Genomic DNA, 13,931 nt, shown 5'->3' on the forward strand with positions numbered 1-13,931 from the left:
ATCTTTTCAAAATGCAGACTGCCTCCAGCTCATTGCAAAGTGGTGTGTGATGCGCTGATGAAGGCTGTCTTCCGTTGCCTGTGCATTTGCTGTTTGAGATGCTGTAGCAGCAGCTCTCACGCTTTCTGACAGATTTTCCACTCGAAGGCTCTGTAGCTGTATGCTGTACGTGTGTGATAAATAAGATACATAACAAATATACTGTACACACGTTCAGGTTTCAAATAATTAAGTATATATTTTCTTTTAATTCCACTAAATCTGAATGAATGCAAATGAACCTATAGTCCGATAAGCATGACCAGTCAAATGTATTTACATTGACTATTATTTACATTAATTAAAGTATTATTTTGCAATGGGATTTTTTCTTCTTCTCCGGACAATTGGCTGGCGCCAGTTTTATTTATCGGCTTCTCAAAAATAAAATATCGGCAAAAAGCCTGCTATTAGCGACTAACGGAAACCCTGCTCCACAAGGATAGTAAAACAAGAAAATTCTACCTCGTGGGGACATTGCCCGATGTCCCCACGAGGACAAAGGCTATTTCAAGATTAGGGTTTAGGTTTAGGGCTACATTTAAATTTAGGGTTAAAATTACAGTTCGGGTATTTTTGTATTTTATTAGGGTCCCCAATTAGCCGCTGCCAAGGGAGCTACTACTCTTCCTGGGGTCCAAACAGGAAACAAAACACAACAAATAAAATAATATACATAACACTACATAAATGAAAAATACAATGCAAAATATATAAAAATGCCTGTCTCTTCACAGTCCCTGTTGTGCCGTAAGGTGTTCTTTTATCAGTTTTGTTCATCTTATTTTGCCTAAAATTTAATTTAAGGTGCTCCAGAGTTTTTAACTATCATTCATCTTTGTTTGGGGTTAGGGTTACGGGTTAAGGTTAGGGTAAGGGTTAGTGTTAGAGGTTAAGGAAAATAGGATTTTGAATGGAAATCAATTGTAGGTCCCCACAAAGATAGAAAAACAAGTGCGTGTGTGTGTGTTAGTTATTGACTGTCTGCTTTGCTGGAGAGGGGTACTGAAAGCAACGTCTCTGATCTATACCTCTATCTGGGCCTTACAACTGTAGTAATGTGAATGAAGCATCATGTGACCTGGGAAGAGGAAGTGGATTGACTTCCACTACAGCCCATGTGACCGATAACTAACCTAGACAACCAGCTACACTAACAACCAGGAAATACAGTTTATAAAGGCTAATAATAATACAACATAAGCCTGTGGATTTCACTACCAGGGGAAATTACTCATTCAAACACAAATATACAGTGTACAGACATGGATGTCATTGTTCATTCATGTCTGGTGTGATATTGTAGGTCTAGGGCAGGTCTAGATGATCAATGAACAAACCAATAGGCTCCATATGTCATTTTGAGGTCAAATGAACCACTCTCTACAATGCTGGCATTCACAGTCGCTGGCTAACTATCGTCTGGATACAGTGACGTAGTCAAGAAAGGATTGGACAGCAGAGCATGTTAAGAGTAGTTGAAAGATTATTTCCTGGCACTATGCATACTCTGAGGTTGTGAGGGAGGGGGCGGAGGGATGGGGGAGGGAGAGAGGGATGGATGGAGGAATGAGGAGTACTTTCTGGTAACTATACGCATGTGATTTTGTTTCTCGTGCGAATACAAATAGCGTTTGCTCTGAATAGCAGACACACACACACACACACTTTATGCGCACGCGCACATACATACACACACTTCACTGAGTCAGTGGTTTCACCATCTCCCATTCAGAAAGTCTCCCAGCTCATACCCCCAGAGACCGACACTATGGCCTCTGTCGAGGCTCTACCAAAACACAGCCAGATAGTTAGCTCTGTGTCCACAGCCTAACTAACTGGCCCCTGCTGCTCTGAAAGCGTCCATTTTGGGGAAGCCGGAGCCTGGCTTCCTGTTGGAATGTGTTGCGGTGGCACTGTTTGTATGGGCAGAGAGTGTATGGAGAGGGAAACCGCTGAGGGGAGAGCTGACGAGACACAACAAAGAGGCAAATCTAAACATGGCCGAGCACAGGCTGGCTGCTTAGGACCGGCGTCAGGAGGGGCAAGGAGGGGCGGGGGTAGTGTTCATTTTGGCAGCTATTTTAGATTTTGTTTTCATCTTAAAATACCTTTTTAGTTTTAATCACATTTTTGTCATTTCATCCTTCTTAAGTTTTAGTTATATAGAGCTTCTAATGTGATCAAAGAAAAAATAGCCTACATGAAAGTAAAAGAGAGTAAACATTGTTTCTAGTTGAGGTTAGTTACAAGTGCCCAGGCTTCGCATCAGTTCAAAAGATTGAATGGGAGCTGTGCTGGGGGGGGGGGATCAGCTCAATCAGACCGCGCAACTGAGAGATGTAAACCCTGCCAATGAGGAGACTGCATGAAATATTCTGCATGCATGCCTGCTTAGGGCTGGACAAAACAGATGAAAAGAAGCTCCATGTCAAATGAAATGTCCATTAGACTCACGTGGAATTCTCGTCTCATCACATTTTCATCAACTAAAATAAAAAGTCATTTGTAATAGTTATTGGTTTTTTTCCAGGGCGTCGCATCTCGTTATCGTCATAGTTTTAGTCAGAAAAAAATAGGTTATTGACAAGCATTTTTGGTCATAGTTATTGTTGATGAAATGAACACTGGGCCGGGGGAAGAGACAGCCAAGGTAAGGCAGGGGGGAGCAGGAAGGAGGGTAGGAAGGGCAGCATGGAGGGCAGGGGGACTACCCAAGTTTAGGAGTAAGTTTCCCCTCGCCACTGATCTGGAAGGCCTGTATAGTTCTCCTAATGGTTAAGGTTAGGATTTAGGGAGGGAAAGCTGATCCTACTTAGGCCCATTACTCATGCAAGCTCCTCACTGAGTAGTTGTCTCCTAACTCCACCATGGCTAGGCTAACTCTCACTTTAATGACAGACACAATGCTTGTCCCTAGGCCCTTTATATCAATATGAACAGGCTCAGAGAAGAGAAAGTCCACATTAAAGGGTCTGCTTCACGGCCTTTAGTCTTTGTGTTGTCAATTAGAGGATGCTTCATTAGCACAGGGAAAAAATGTATGAAATGTATGCATTCACTACTGTAAGTCGCTCTGGATAAGAGCGTCTGCTAAATGACTAAAATGTAAAAAAATTAATTAAAAAATTAAAAAATTAAAATATAAATTAGTATTCTACCCATAGCCACATGACTCATTTGAAGCCTGTCATGTTCGCGAAAAAAAATGATTGTGTACAAACACAAGCACACATACTCCCACATACCATCCCTTTCCCTCTCTCTCACACACACACCTCAAATACGTGTCTGTGCAAAGATGAACGTTTGTTTATGTTGTGGCAGGGAACAGGCAGGGCACTCCTCTGGCTTTCTTTATTCTTTGCTAGGCTAAATCTACCATGTTTCACAACATAATGCAAGGAGAAAGGGGGGGAGCTGCATTCCGCTAGTGGAGCTGGTTGATATTTAATTGGTCATCTCTGGCTGAAAAAACTCATGGGTAGAATGTGTTGATTCTAGGGTAAATCATAATACAATTTAGACTTAATAAGGAGAATATTTTATAGTATAGTCTGGAACAGTTATCATCTCATCATACTGAGGATGAACATTTTATGGGAATTCATGAGCATAGACTAAAGAAATGTATGGCGCTGAGCTTTTCCTGCATCCATCGGGTCTGTCAATCACAATAAAATGTGCCAGTCGGAGTAAATACTGGAGCAAAGTGGATTAAGTCTCTATAGCCAAGCTACGCTGATAAGCTCCAGGGAGTTGGCATTGGCAATGGCTGCAGCCTGCCATGAAGTAGACTAACACACACACAGGGATTTTTCTGCCATTGAAATCCTTGGGTGGGCGTTTTTTTCCAAGTCACCTAAGTCCAAACAGTGAAATTCATTTTTGGGATGGAAAAAAGCTTTCAGTGTAAACTTAAATTACTAAAACCAGATAAAAAGTATGTAGAAAAGATAATGGACCTATTTATTTTTTAGAATATAATCTTTGAGAATGTACAATTGTAAATTCCAAAAACAATGAATTGAGCAGTATATCTAGAACACAGCAATTAGCCATGGAAAATGCATAGAATTGAAGAAAATTTGCTTTAAAACAACAACATTTTCTCTCAACTGCATGCCATAATGTGTGGAATTGCAGGAAATTTGCATTAAAACTGCAAAAAATTCTCTCAGCTCCATGGAGAAATATGTACAATTGCAGGAAATTGGCTTAAAAATTGAAAAATGTCTCTACACTGCCAAGATGGGGGCCTCTAAAATGATCTCTAACATTCAGCCGTGCAGGTGGGCCGACCGCTCACCTTGCCATGCCCAACACCTAAGCCCCTTTTTGATCCATGCTTCGTAAACAGCAGGTGTAGACTAACAGTGAAATGCTTACATAATGGTCATTTTCCAACGATGCAGAGTTAAAAATAAAGATAAAAAGTATGTGTACAGAAATAGTGACACGAGGATCTAATACACAGTGAATAACAACAACGAGTAAAAATAACATGGCTATATAAATGGAGTACCAGTACCAAGTTGATGTGCAGGGGAATGATGTAACTGAGGTAGCTATGTACATATAGGTAGCAGTAAAGTAGGCAACACGATAGATAATCGAAAGAAGCAGCAGCCTGTGATTGTGAGTGTGTGTGAGTGTGTGGCGTCAGTATGCATGTGTGTGCATGTTATGTGTGTGTGGGTTAGTGCTGTGCGATGAACCAAAATGTTATTTTTTTGTGAGCTCAACGTACCGTTTCTCTAGAGAGAAATCAAATAATTCACGAGAGAAAGTCAAAAACTATGTGGGACGCTGGGCTGAAGGGAGTTGTCATTTTTACTGAGCAAATATTCAACCTAGTTTAGCGCAGAAACATGGTACCACAATGACCATAATCCATTGCGCCTGTTCTTTCCGGCTCGAACAAAAATGGATACACTTTTATGCCAGCTACATTAGGTTAGATAAACACAGATCGCATAGACCGCATGAGAGGGGAATGTACACAACACAACAAGGAGAGAGGGAATAGAGACAGTTTGTGAAAGTATGCCTTGTCTACTTTTAAGAACTAGGTTAGCCTAAGACTACAGTATGGGGAGCACAGAGATAATGCTGTCTGGCTGGCTGCTACTGCCTGAGCAGAGATGAGGACTTTAAGGAATGAAAAATATTAAAGTCATCAAATACAATATAGTTATTTCCTATTTTCCTATTGACATCTAACCAATGACAGAGACAATGGAATATATTCAATGTTTTGACAATTGAATGTTCACTATTTTTGGCTTTGGAATTTTCATAAAAAATAGGGATGTCGATATTTTTGGCCGGTACCGATATCCAATATTTTCCTTGCCAAAAAACCTGATACCGATAACCGATATTTAAAATTCCTGAGTCCTTTCAAGCATTCTAGTACAGTTACATAGTTGAAACACACACACACACACACACACACACACACTGACCCAAAAATGATTTTGTTATCATTTACAGTACGTATGTCCCCATCACCAGTAAAACATAATCAAAACATTTCTTCACTTACTTGCTGTGCTGTTTTGTTTGCTCAGTGATTTTTGCTCAGTTGTTTCATTCTCAACTAGGATTTCATGATACATGTCAAACAGTGAAGTTTCAGCTCTGTCTGTCCCTGACTTCTTCTGTCGTGGGTCCTCTTCCTCGGTGCGCACGGTCACCGTGTCTGTTTCCATATTGTCCAGCTGTGTCTGTAAGATTTCACGTAACCCTGTTTCTTGTCTGCATCGAAGTAGCGGTCCTTGTACCTAGCATCGAGCATGGTGGCGACACAGTAAAGAGGCTCAGAGGGAATGCCGCTGAATCGCTTGTTCACAGCCTCTAGTAGAGTACTTTTGCAAGTTTTAACCCCACGGTCTGTCTGCAGTTTTGTTGAGCAGCGTTTCAATGCCATGACAGAGGGTATCACGTCTGCTGCAGGCACAGTTGATGAGCTTATTTCTCCAGTCAGTTGATCGAATGGAGCAAGGAGTGTGTTCATGTTTCCAAGTTTCAAACACGTTCTCAAATGCCATTGAAATGGCAGCAGCTGTATGTGAACCAGCACATTCTTAAGCATGCAATACGGCTTTCCTCAGTACGAAATCCTCGTTGAACCACTATGCTGTCAGACTCAGAATGCTCACGGGGCTGACATCGCTGGTCCAAATGTCAGTCGTGAAGCTAATAGCAGTGAAGCCCATAGCAAGTCGCTCATGGATGTGGTTTCAACAATACTGTGTAACTCCGAAAAATAGCGCCTACTTGGTAGTGTGTACCGGGGCTCGAGGTGCTCGACCAGTCGGCGAAAGCCAACATCATCCACGATAGAGAACGGTTGATTGTCAAGGGCAATGAATTCCATTATCTTGCCGTTAATGGGTTTCGCCTTTGAGTTGTCTTGCTGAAATGTTCTTACTCTTTCAAATGACTGCTCGACTTGAACTTGTTTAGTTGTTGGAAGTGTGCGCTTAGTTTTTTCTACTTTTGTTCTAAGTGGTCGCTGAACGTCTGGGGGTGATGAACTTTCAAATGAGTAATTAGGTTTGTGGTATTGAAAGATTTCACTTTCTCCCCTCAGGAAATAATAGCAGCACAAACGTTGCATATGGCCTTTTTGTTATCTTCCTTTGAAACTTCAAAATAGATCCACACAGCAGACATTGTGGGCTAGGTTAGGAATGCTGTGTTGCACATGTAGCGCTGTATTTTTCGTGGCGTCATTGCATCATCTACCTACGTTATACAGGTATGCACGTCAGCTTTGACATCGGTTTTGCACATCAGCGTTAAACGAGACATCGGGCCAATGCCGATGTTGGCATTTTTAGCTAATATCGTCCGATTCTGATATGCTTACCGATATATCGTGCATCCCTAATAAAAAATCTCTAAAATCCTTTAAAGTCATTATTTCATAATGCATTTAATGTTCCCAAAAAAGATTTGAAACCAAAATTGAAAAACATTCTTATTTTTTTTAAATAATCGAACCAAAACCAAACCAACCTCAAAAAGCACTAATCACTCAGCACTAGTATATGTAGTGTGTGTGTGTGTGTTGGGGTGTCAGTGTAAGTATGTGTGAGTAGAGTCCAGCATGTATGCATAGAGTCAGTGCAAGAGAGTCAATGCAAAAAAGGGTCAATGCAGGTAGTCCGGGTAGCCATTTGATTGGCTATATAGCAGTCTTGTTTAGCAGTCTTACACAGGCCTACATATGGAAACACAGAGACAGAGAGCAAGCTGTTTTCTATTGAAATTGAAAAGTTCATTATTCTGTCTCTATGGATACAGCGATATGAAATACCCTCCACTGATATGATACAGGCTACTGTACACAAAGACGTGTGTACAACCCAGGTTCACCCATATCTGAGCCTATGTTGACTTACTAAATGAAAGTAATTTCAGGTGACACACATATAGGCTAAATAAAGGTTGGAGGGTAGACATATTGTTTCTGCACAGCTAATAGATGTTATCAGGTCTTGATTTTAATCGCTCCTACAGTGTTTTATTTTCAACCACAAAAGCTGCAGGTAAAACACTATATTCTCCAGCTTGAACATTGTTGTATGAATACACTGTACTGTGAGCAACACGCACCCACATAAAACATATCTGAAACCAATCATTGCATTCACAGACCAGCATGAACATTAAAATGTCCACTAGTATGGTGAGGCCACCTGACACCAGAGAATCTGGACAGACACATGAATGGGTTTCCACTCAACTCCAAACTGATCAACATTCCCCCAAATCCTTTATTTAGCCTATATATGTGTTCCAGAATGCAGCTGTTGCTAGATGCTGCCATGCCATGCAGCTCAACACAAAGGCTTATGTGCCACTGCGTAGGCAGTGCAGGGCGTGCAAAACCATAACAAGTGTTCTATAATATTCAGGCACTGTTGACAGACTGACTGACTGCCAATTTTATGCTTGATATTTTGTTTACACTATTCCTAAAACATCACAGCTGCACTACATTATGTGTGTAATACCGTTAGAACAACTCATAATGATGTAATAAAATAGGCAGACAAATGGAATACAACATCAGCGGGAAATATACATTTCCCCCAGAAACATAAGGACATGGTGTTTGGGGCACACAGAATGTGGAATCCGTTCACGTGTATCCACCACTAAGCAGTACACATGTCACTGACATCTTCTTCCAATCCATCTTCAACATCCCTCTTTCCATTCCAAAAATCATCAACATTCTAATCGAACGCAGGCTGTGCTGGCCGAACCAAACGTGGCCGCTGCTGCTAAACGCATGCCTCATGTGTTTATTTATGGAAACCCCGACTCCACAACATGGCCGACGTGTGCTTTGTTATTGTTACTACATCATAATTATGGGTCTTTACGCATCGTTTTCTAAGTAATTAATGAACTAAGAGAAGGCGTATCGGTACTATTGACACAGTTAGTAATAATATTGTAATAACACCGTCATATTAAAAAAAGGATTAGGGTGCATTCTAATAGGGAGCCCATACTTACCATTTGATGATGGTGACCGTACGGAATATTCGTTTCTTGAAAAAAGGCACTGAGGGCAGTCTAAAACAAACACAAATCAAATATAATTTGATCAGTTATATTTAGCCGTTACTACATACAAAATGTGTTTCAAAAATAAATATAAATACAAATTGTGTAGAGAATGATGTAATATATGTAATACAACAGTTTGTGTTTACAAAACATTCAGCACATAAACAATGGAGCTGAATCAAATTTGACGTGAAAAATATATCCCACTGTTATGTTCAGACTAAACAATCACGTGCAGTCAATACAAACGAACATTTATCTTTATTGCATAATAGCATTTTCTAGCCTCACCTAGCCGCTGCATGGGAACAGGATTAGCAATAGCTAGTATATTTAATCTCTAGAGTAAAATCTAACGGTAAACTTTTCCCAGTCCAGCCTTACTTCGTGGATACTATGGATATTTATAACATACATAAATACAACAGAACAATTATATATAACACCAATAAATAGACGCTAGAAGTTGAGTTTAAAAGTGTTGATACTGATCTCTTTTCTTAATGTTCTTATGCAACGTCAAATATCAGCCATGATAAAAACGAACATCGCAGCCTAGTCAAAACTAAAAGTACTGTCTGCCACAATGGCAGTCAGACATAAACATTAGCTAGCCATCTCGCTACTGATCGTAAACCCCTTACCTCAAATTGCCAATGTGCCGCTTGCAAAAGCTGCTTCGCCTGATCTGCCGCACAACCTGCTGTCAAGACGAACTGGTTTATCATTACTTGGTGTTTGAGTTCCTCCATTTTGCGACGAAGCTTTATTCCTACTCACGGCTCGTAGTGTTGTGTCTGGACTTCGATATTCGTGGCTTTATTCCTCTCTTCTCTGTCTCAGTCATCCACCATTACAGCCGGTTGAGCAAACACAAATATTTACTGTAAGAGCGCTGATCAGAGTGTAAGTAGCGCCGCCTTGAGTGACACCAGCCGGTAACCAATGAAGACAGAGCAGTGCAAATGGGATATGTATGCCACAAAAGTCCTGCCACAATACGAGCGCCGCTGATGAAATTATTCCATTCTCTCAAATCACAAGACAAGATGGTCAGTACAGTGCAAAAACAAGATGGAAAAGCTTGGAATTTAGACAGTTCACATGTTAATGGAAATATAAGATAGACTAATTAGGTTAAGTAATATCAAATATGAAAGGATTACCATGTCCCCCCAAAATAAGGACGTCTTCTTTTTGTTTGTTTTGGACTACAAGTCCCGTGAGCCAACGCTTTGTTTGTAAATTTCTAGCACATATAGTGGTCCTGGGGGACTGAATTTTGTGAATGACGGCCACTCCTGTCCAATTCCCATACGCTCTGTGTCGCTATCTTGCCAAATATGGTAAACAAATCTTCCACCACCAATTACATTGCATGGAGTTACATTAACGACAGTCTCCCGGCGGGTGTATTTAAAGTACATTCAGACGCGTCATGTCTGCGCAGTGAAGTCAATATTGCAGTCAAAACCACACAGTACAAGCTGTATTACCAATATACATTCACCAAATAATTTATGGCATGTTTATAAACAATGTGTTTAATATCCTGCTGTCATTTGAAATTAATCTCTCAGTGTTTTGTGCTATGAATAATTTGTGTTTATAATATGTGTATATGTTTCCACTGGCCTACTGGTTTTTTTCTCTCTCTGTCCATTCACCATGCAACTCTATGCATTGAGCCTCTAGTTGGCTGACCCCTTTAGCTCTCATAAGAATACCCAATAACAACAGGCCCTGTGGCCTGTACTTAAAATTGCATTGATGGTGATGCATGGTGAAAGGAAAATAGCACTACAGCCACAGGGAGTAGACTGTGTGTAAATAGAATCCTCAATACCATCAATAAACTGCCAAGGATTGTGGGAAACTGGACACTGTAAACATCCTGTTATTGGCCTTGTGCTTATGGGCAGTCTCTCTGTGGGGACTTTAAAACAGAAGTGTGTGTGTGTGTGTGTGTGTGTGTGTGTGTGTGTGTGTGTGTGTGTGTGTGTGTGTGTGTGTGTGTGTGTGTGTGTGTGTGTGTGTGTGTGTGTGTGTGTGTGTGTGTGTCTGTGTGTGTGTGTGTGTGTGTGTGTGTACGCGATAGGCTTTGGAAATGGAGACACCTGCTGGTGAAATGGTCCTTTCGAGCAGTGCATTAGGTCAGAGCTCAAAATAAAATAGATTCCTATTACTGTATAGCCATCCTTAGAGCACAGCCAAACCCCAAAATTATAGTTTTGGACTCTCTATGAATATGGAAAATGTTGCCTCTTTTAGTACTGTAATTCCCTTTTTGTTTGATCTGCTTACCTTTTTGAAGACCCTTTGATGACATCATAATTAGACCAAACACCCTGGCATGATTTCAGTTTCTTGAAAGAAAGTGGGCTAGACGTCATGCAGGACTAGGTGCATAATGATAGATTATAAGACATCCCCTATTACAATAGACCCCTGTCTGTACACTGTACACGTGCTGAATGCCATAGACCTCTCTTGAGAAACACTGCTGCTGCCTTTCACAACAGTAAGAACAGCTGGTCAAACATTTACCCTGTTTCACCAGGGCCCTTTGTGAATGAACTGAAACAAACCTGGAAGCATTTTGAAACCATGTGATGCCTCCTTCCTTCCTTCCGTGACAGACAGCAGCATGTGACAGCTGGATTGGCTTATCTCAGTTTTTACATGCAGTGATGCGACCCACTTCTCCTTTGACCCAGCATTCAGAGCTCTACTTTGCGCCAGATTTGTACAGGCAGCTAGGCCTACTGATTGTGAACCCCCTCTGCTATCCAGTCTTATACAGTCCTGGATGGTGCATGGACCAAAGGCTCCTTAGTACATGAATGTCCACTATTAATAGTGTAATGATTAAGAGACTGTAGTATTATCCCAGCACTGCCACCAATGTAACAAATGAGGGGGAACAGCCAGCTCGGGGTTCCAACCACCAACCCCCTGTTCTGTGTCTTGGGAGAGGCATTAGTATAGGATTCTAAGGCCAACATACAGAGATTCCGAGAAACTACATCAGAGGCTAAATTAGGTCTGTGAAAGTGCAAAGATTGTGTATGTTGTGTAACCAGTCCAGGGATTAAGAAAGGGAAACTGCCATAGAGTGTACACATGGTCCAGGGTTGAGCAGCAGGGTCACAGGGTTACAGGACAGGTCACTGTAAAGCCGTCAAGTGCATGTTGGGTCAGGTCAGGTTATGATCCGTAATCTGTGCGAACCTCTAGAAAATGCCTGATCTATCGCTGGCTCAGGTCTAGGGCCATCTGTTTGAAGGTGCTGAAACCACCATAGGGAGCATCTAAATAGTCTTACGTGGTTTCCTCTGCTCATTCCCTATACTTCATTTGCATTGATCTACATGCACGTACAGTGCATTTGGAAAGTATTCAAACCTATTCCCTTTTTCCACATTTTGTTACGTTATAGCCTTATTCTAAAATGGATTAAATACATTTCTTTCCTCATCAATCTACACACAATACCCCATAATGACAAAGCAAAAACAGATTAAAAAAAATTGTTTGCCAATTTAATAAAAATAAAAACAGACCTTTAGAAACACGAAGAGTCTTCCTAGAGCTGGCCGACCGGCCAACCTGAGCAATTGGGGGAGAAGGGCCTTGGTCAGGGAGGTCACCAAGAACCCGATGGTCACTCTGACAGAGTTCCAGAGTTCCTATGTGGAAATGGGAGAACCTTCCAGTAGGACAACCATCTCTGCAGCACTCCACCAATCAGGTCTTTATGTTAGAGTGGACAGACAGAAGCCACTCCTCAGTAAAAGGCACATGACAACCCACTTGGAATTTGCCAAAAGATGGAACTCTTTGGCCTGAATGCCAAGCGTCACGTCTGGAGGAAACCTGGTACCATCCCTACATTGAATCATGGTGGTGCCAGCATCATGCTGTGGGGATGTTTTTCAGCACCAGGGACTGGGAGACTAGTCAGGATCGAGGGAAAGATGAACAGAGCAAAGTGCAGGATCCTTGATGAAAACCTGCTCCAGAGCGCTCAGGACCCCAGACTGGAGCGAAGGTTCACCTTCAAACAGGACAACGACCCTAAGCACACAGCCAAGACCATGTAGGAGTGGCTTTGAGACAAGTCTCTGAATGTCCCTGAGTGGCCCAGCCAGACCCCAGACTTGAACCCAATCGAACATCTCTGGAGAGACCTGAAAATAGCTGTGCAGCGACGCTCCCCATCCAACCTGATGACAGAGCTTTAGAGGATTTGCAGAGCTTTAGAGGATTTGCAGAGAAGAATGGGGGAAACTCCCCAAATACAGGTGTGCCAAGCTTGTAGCGTCATACCCAATTAGACTTGAGGCTGTAATCGCTGCCAAAGGTGCTTCAACAAAGTACTGAGTAAAGGGTCTGAATACTTATGTAAATGTGATATTTCAGATATATATTTTTTTATACATTTGAAAAATGTTCTAAAAACCAGTTTGGGGTATTGTGTGTAGCTTGATGAGGGGGGAAAACAATTTAATCCATTTTAATATAAGGCTGTAACATAACCAGTGGTGTAAAGTATTTCAGTATAAATACTTTAAAGTACTACATAAGTAGTTTTTGGGGGTATCTGTACTTTACTTTGCTATTTATATTTTTGACTGCTTTTACTTTTACTTCACTACATTCCTAAAGAAAATAATGTACTTTTTACTCCATTCATTTTCCCTGACACCCAAAAGTACTAGTTACATTTTGAATGCTTAGCAGTACAGGAAAATGGTCATGCACATCCCTGGCCATCTCTGCTTCCTCTGATCTGATGGACTCACTAAATACAAATGCTTTGTTTGTAAATTATGCCTGAGTGTGGGAGTGTGCACCTGGCTATCCGTAAATTTAAAAAAAACAAGAAAATGGTGCCGTCTGGTTTGCTTAATATAAGGAATTTGAAATTATTTATACCTAAGTCTATTTTAGCAATTACATTTACTTTTGATACTTAAGTATATTTAAAACCAAATACTTTTAGACTTTTACTCAAGTAGTATTTTACTGGGTGACTTTCACTTTTACTTTAGTAATTTTCTATTAAGGTATCTTTACTTTTACTCAAGAATTACATGTGGGTACTTTTTCCACCACTGAACATAACAAAATTTGGAAAAAGTCAAGGGGCCTGAATACTTTCCGAATGCACTGTACAAGCCAGGAATTTTCTTTCACCTGTCCAGTTCTTTCATATCAATACAGATTGATTCAGCTCTCTGGGTAGAGGTGCAGGATCTTAATTTGATCCCCCTGTTGCAGGAGAACTGTCCTGCAAT

General features: G+C 41.0%; 1 protein-coding gene across 1 annotated transcript in view; it reads right to left on the bottom strand.

The window, feature by feature from the left end:
• Positions 1-9,581, bottom strand: part of ubald1a (UBA-like domain containing 1a) — a 31,186-nt gene extending 21,605 nt beyond the window's left edge. Inside the window, exons 1-2 of the mRNA XM_014179674.2 lie at positions 9,276-9,581; positions 8,578-8,637 (exon numbers count right to left, since the gene is read on the bottom strand). Of these exons, the coding sequence (XP_014035149.1) occupies positions 8,578-8,637; positions 9,276-9,383 (168 nt within the window). The 5' untranslated portion in view covers positions 9,384-9,581. The remainder of the gene's footprint in view (positions 1-8,577; positions 8,638-9,275) is intronic.
• Between the last annotated feature and the right edge of the window lie 4,350 nt (positions 9,582-13,931).

The sequence above is a fragment of the Salmo salar genome, chromosome ssa28 (assembly GCF_905237065.1).
Source record: "Salmo salar chromosome ssa28, Ssal_v3.1, whole genome shotgun sequence".
Lineage (NCBI taxonomy): Eukaryota > Metazoa > Chordata > Actinopteri > Salmoniformes > Salmonidae > Salmo > Salmo salar.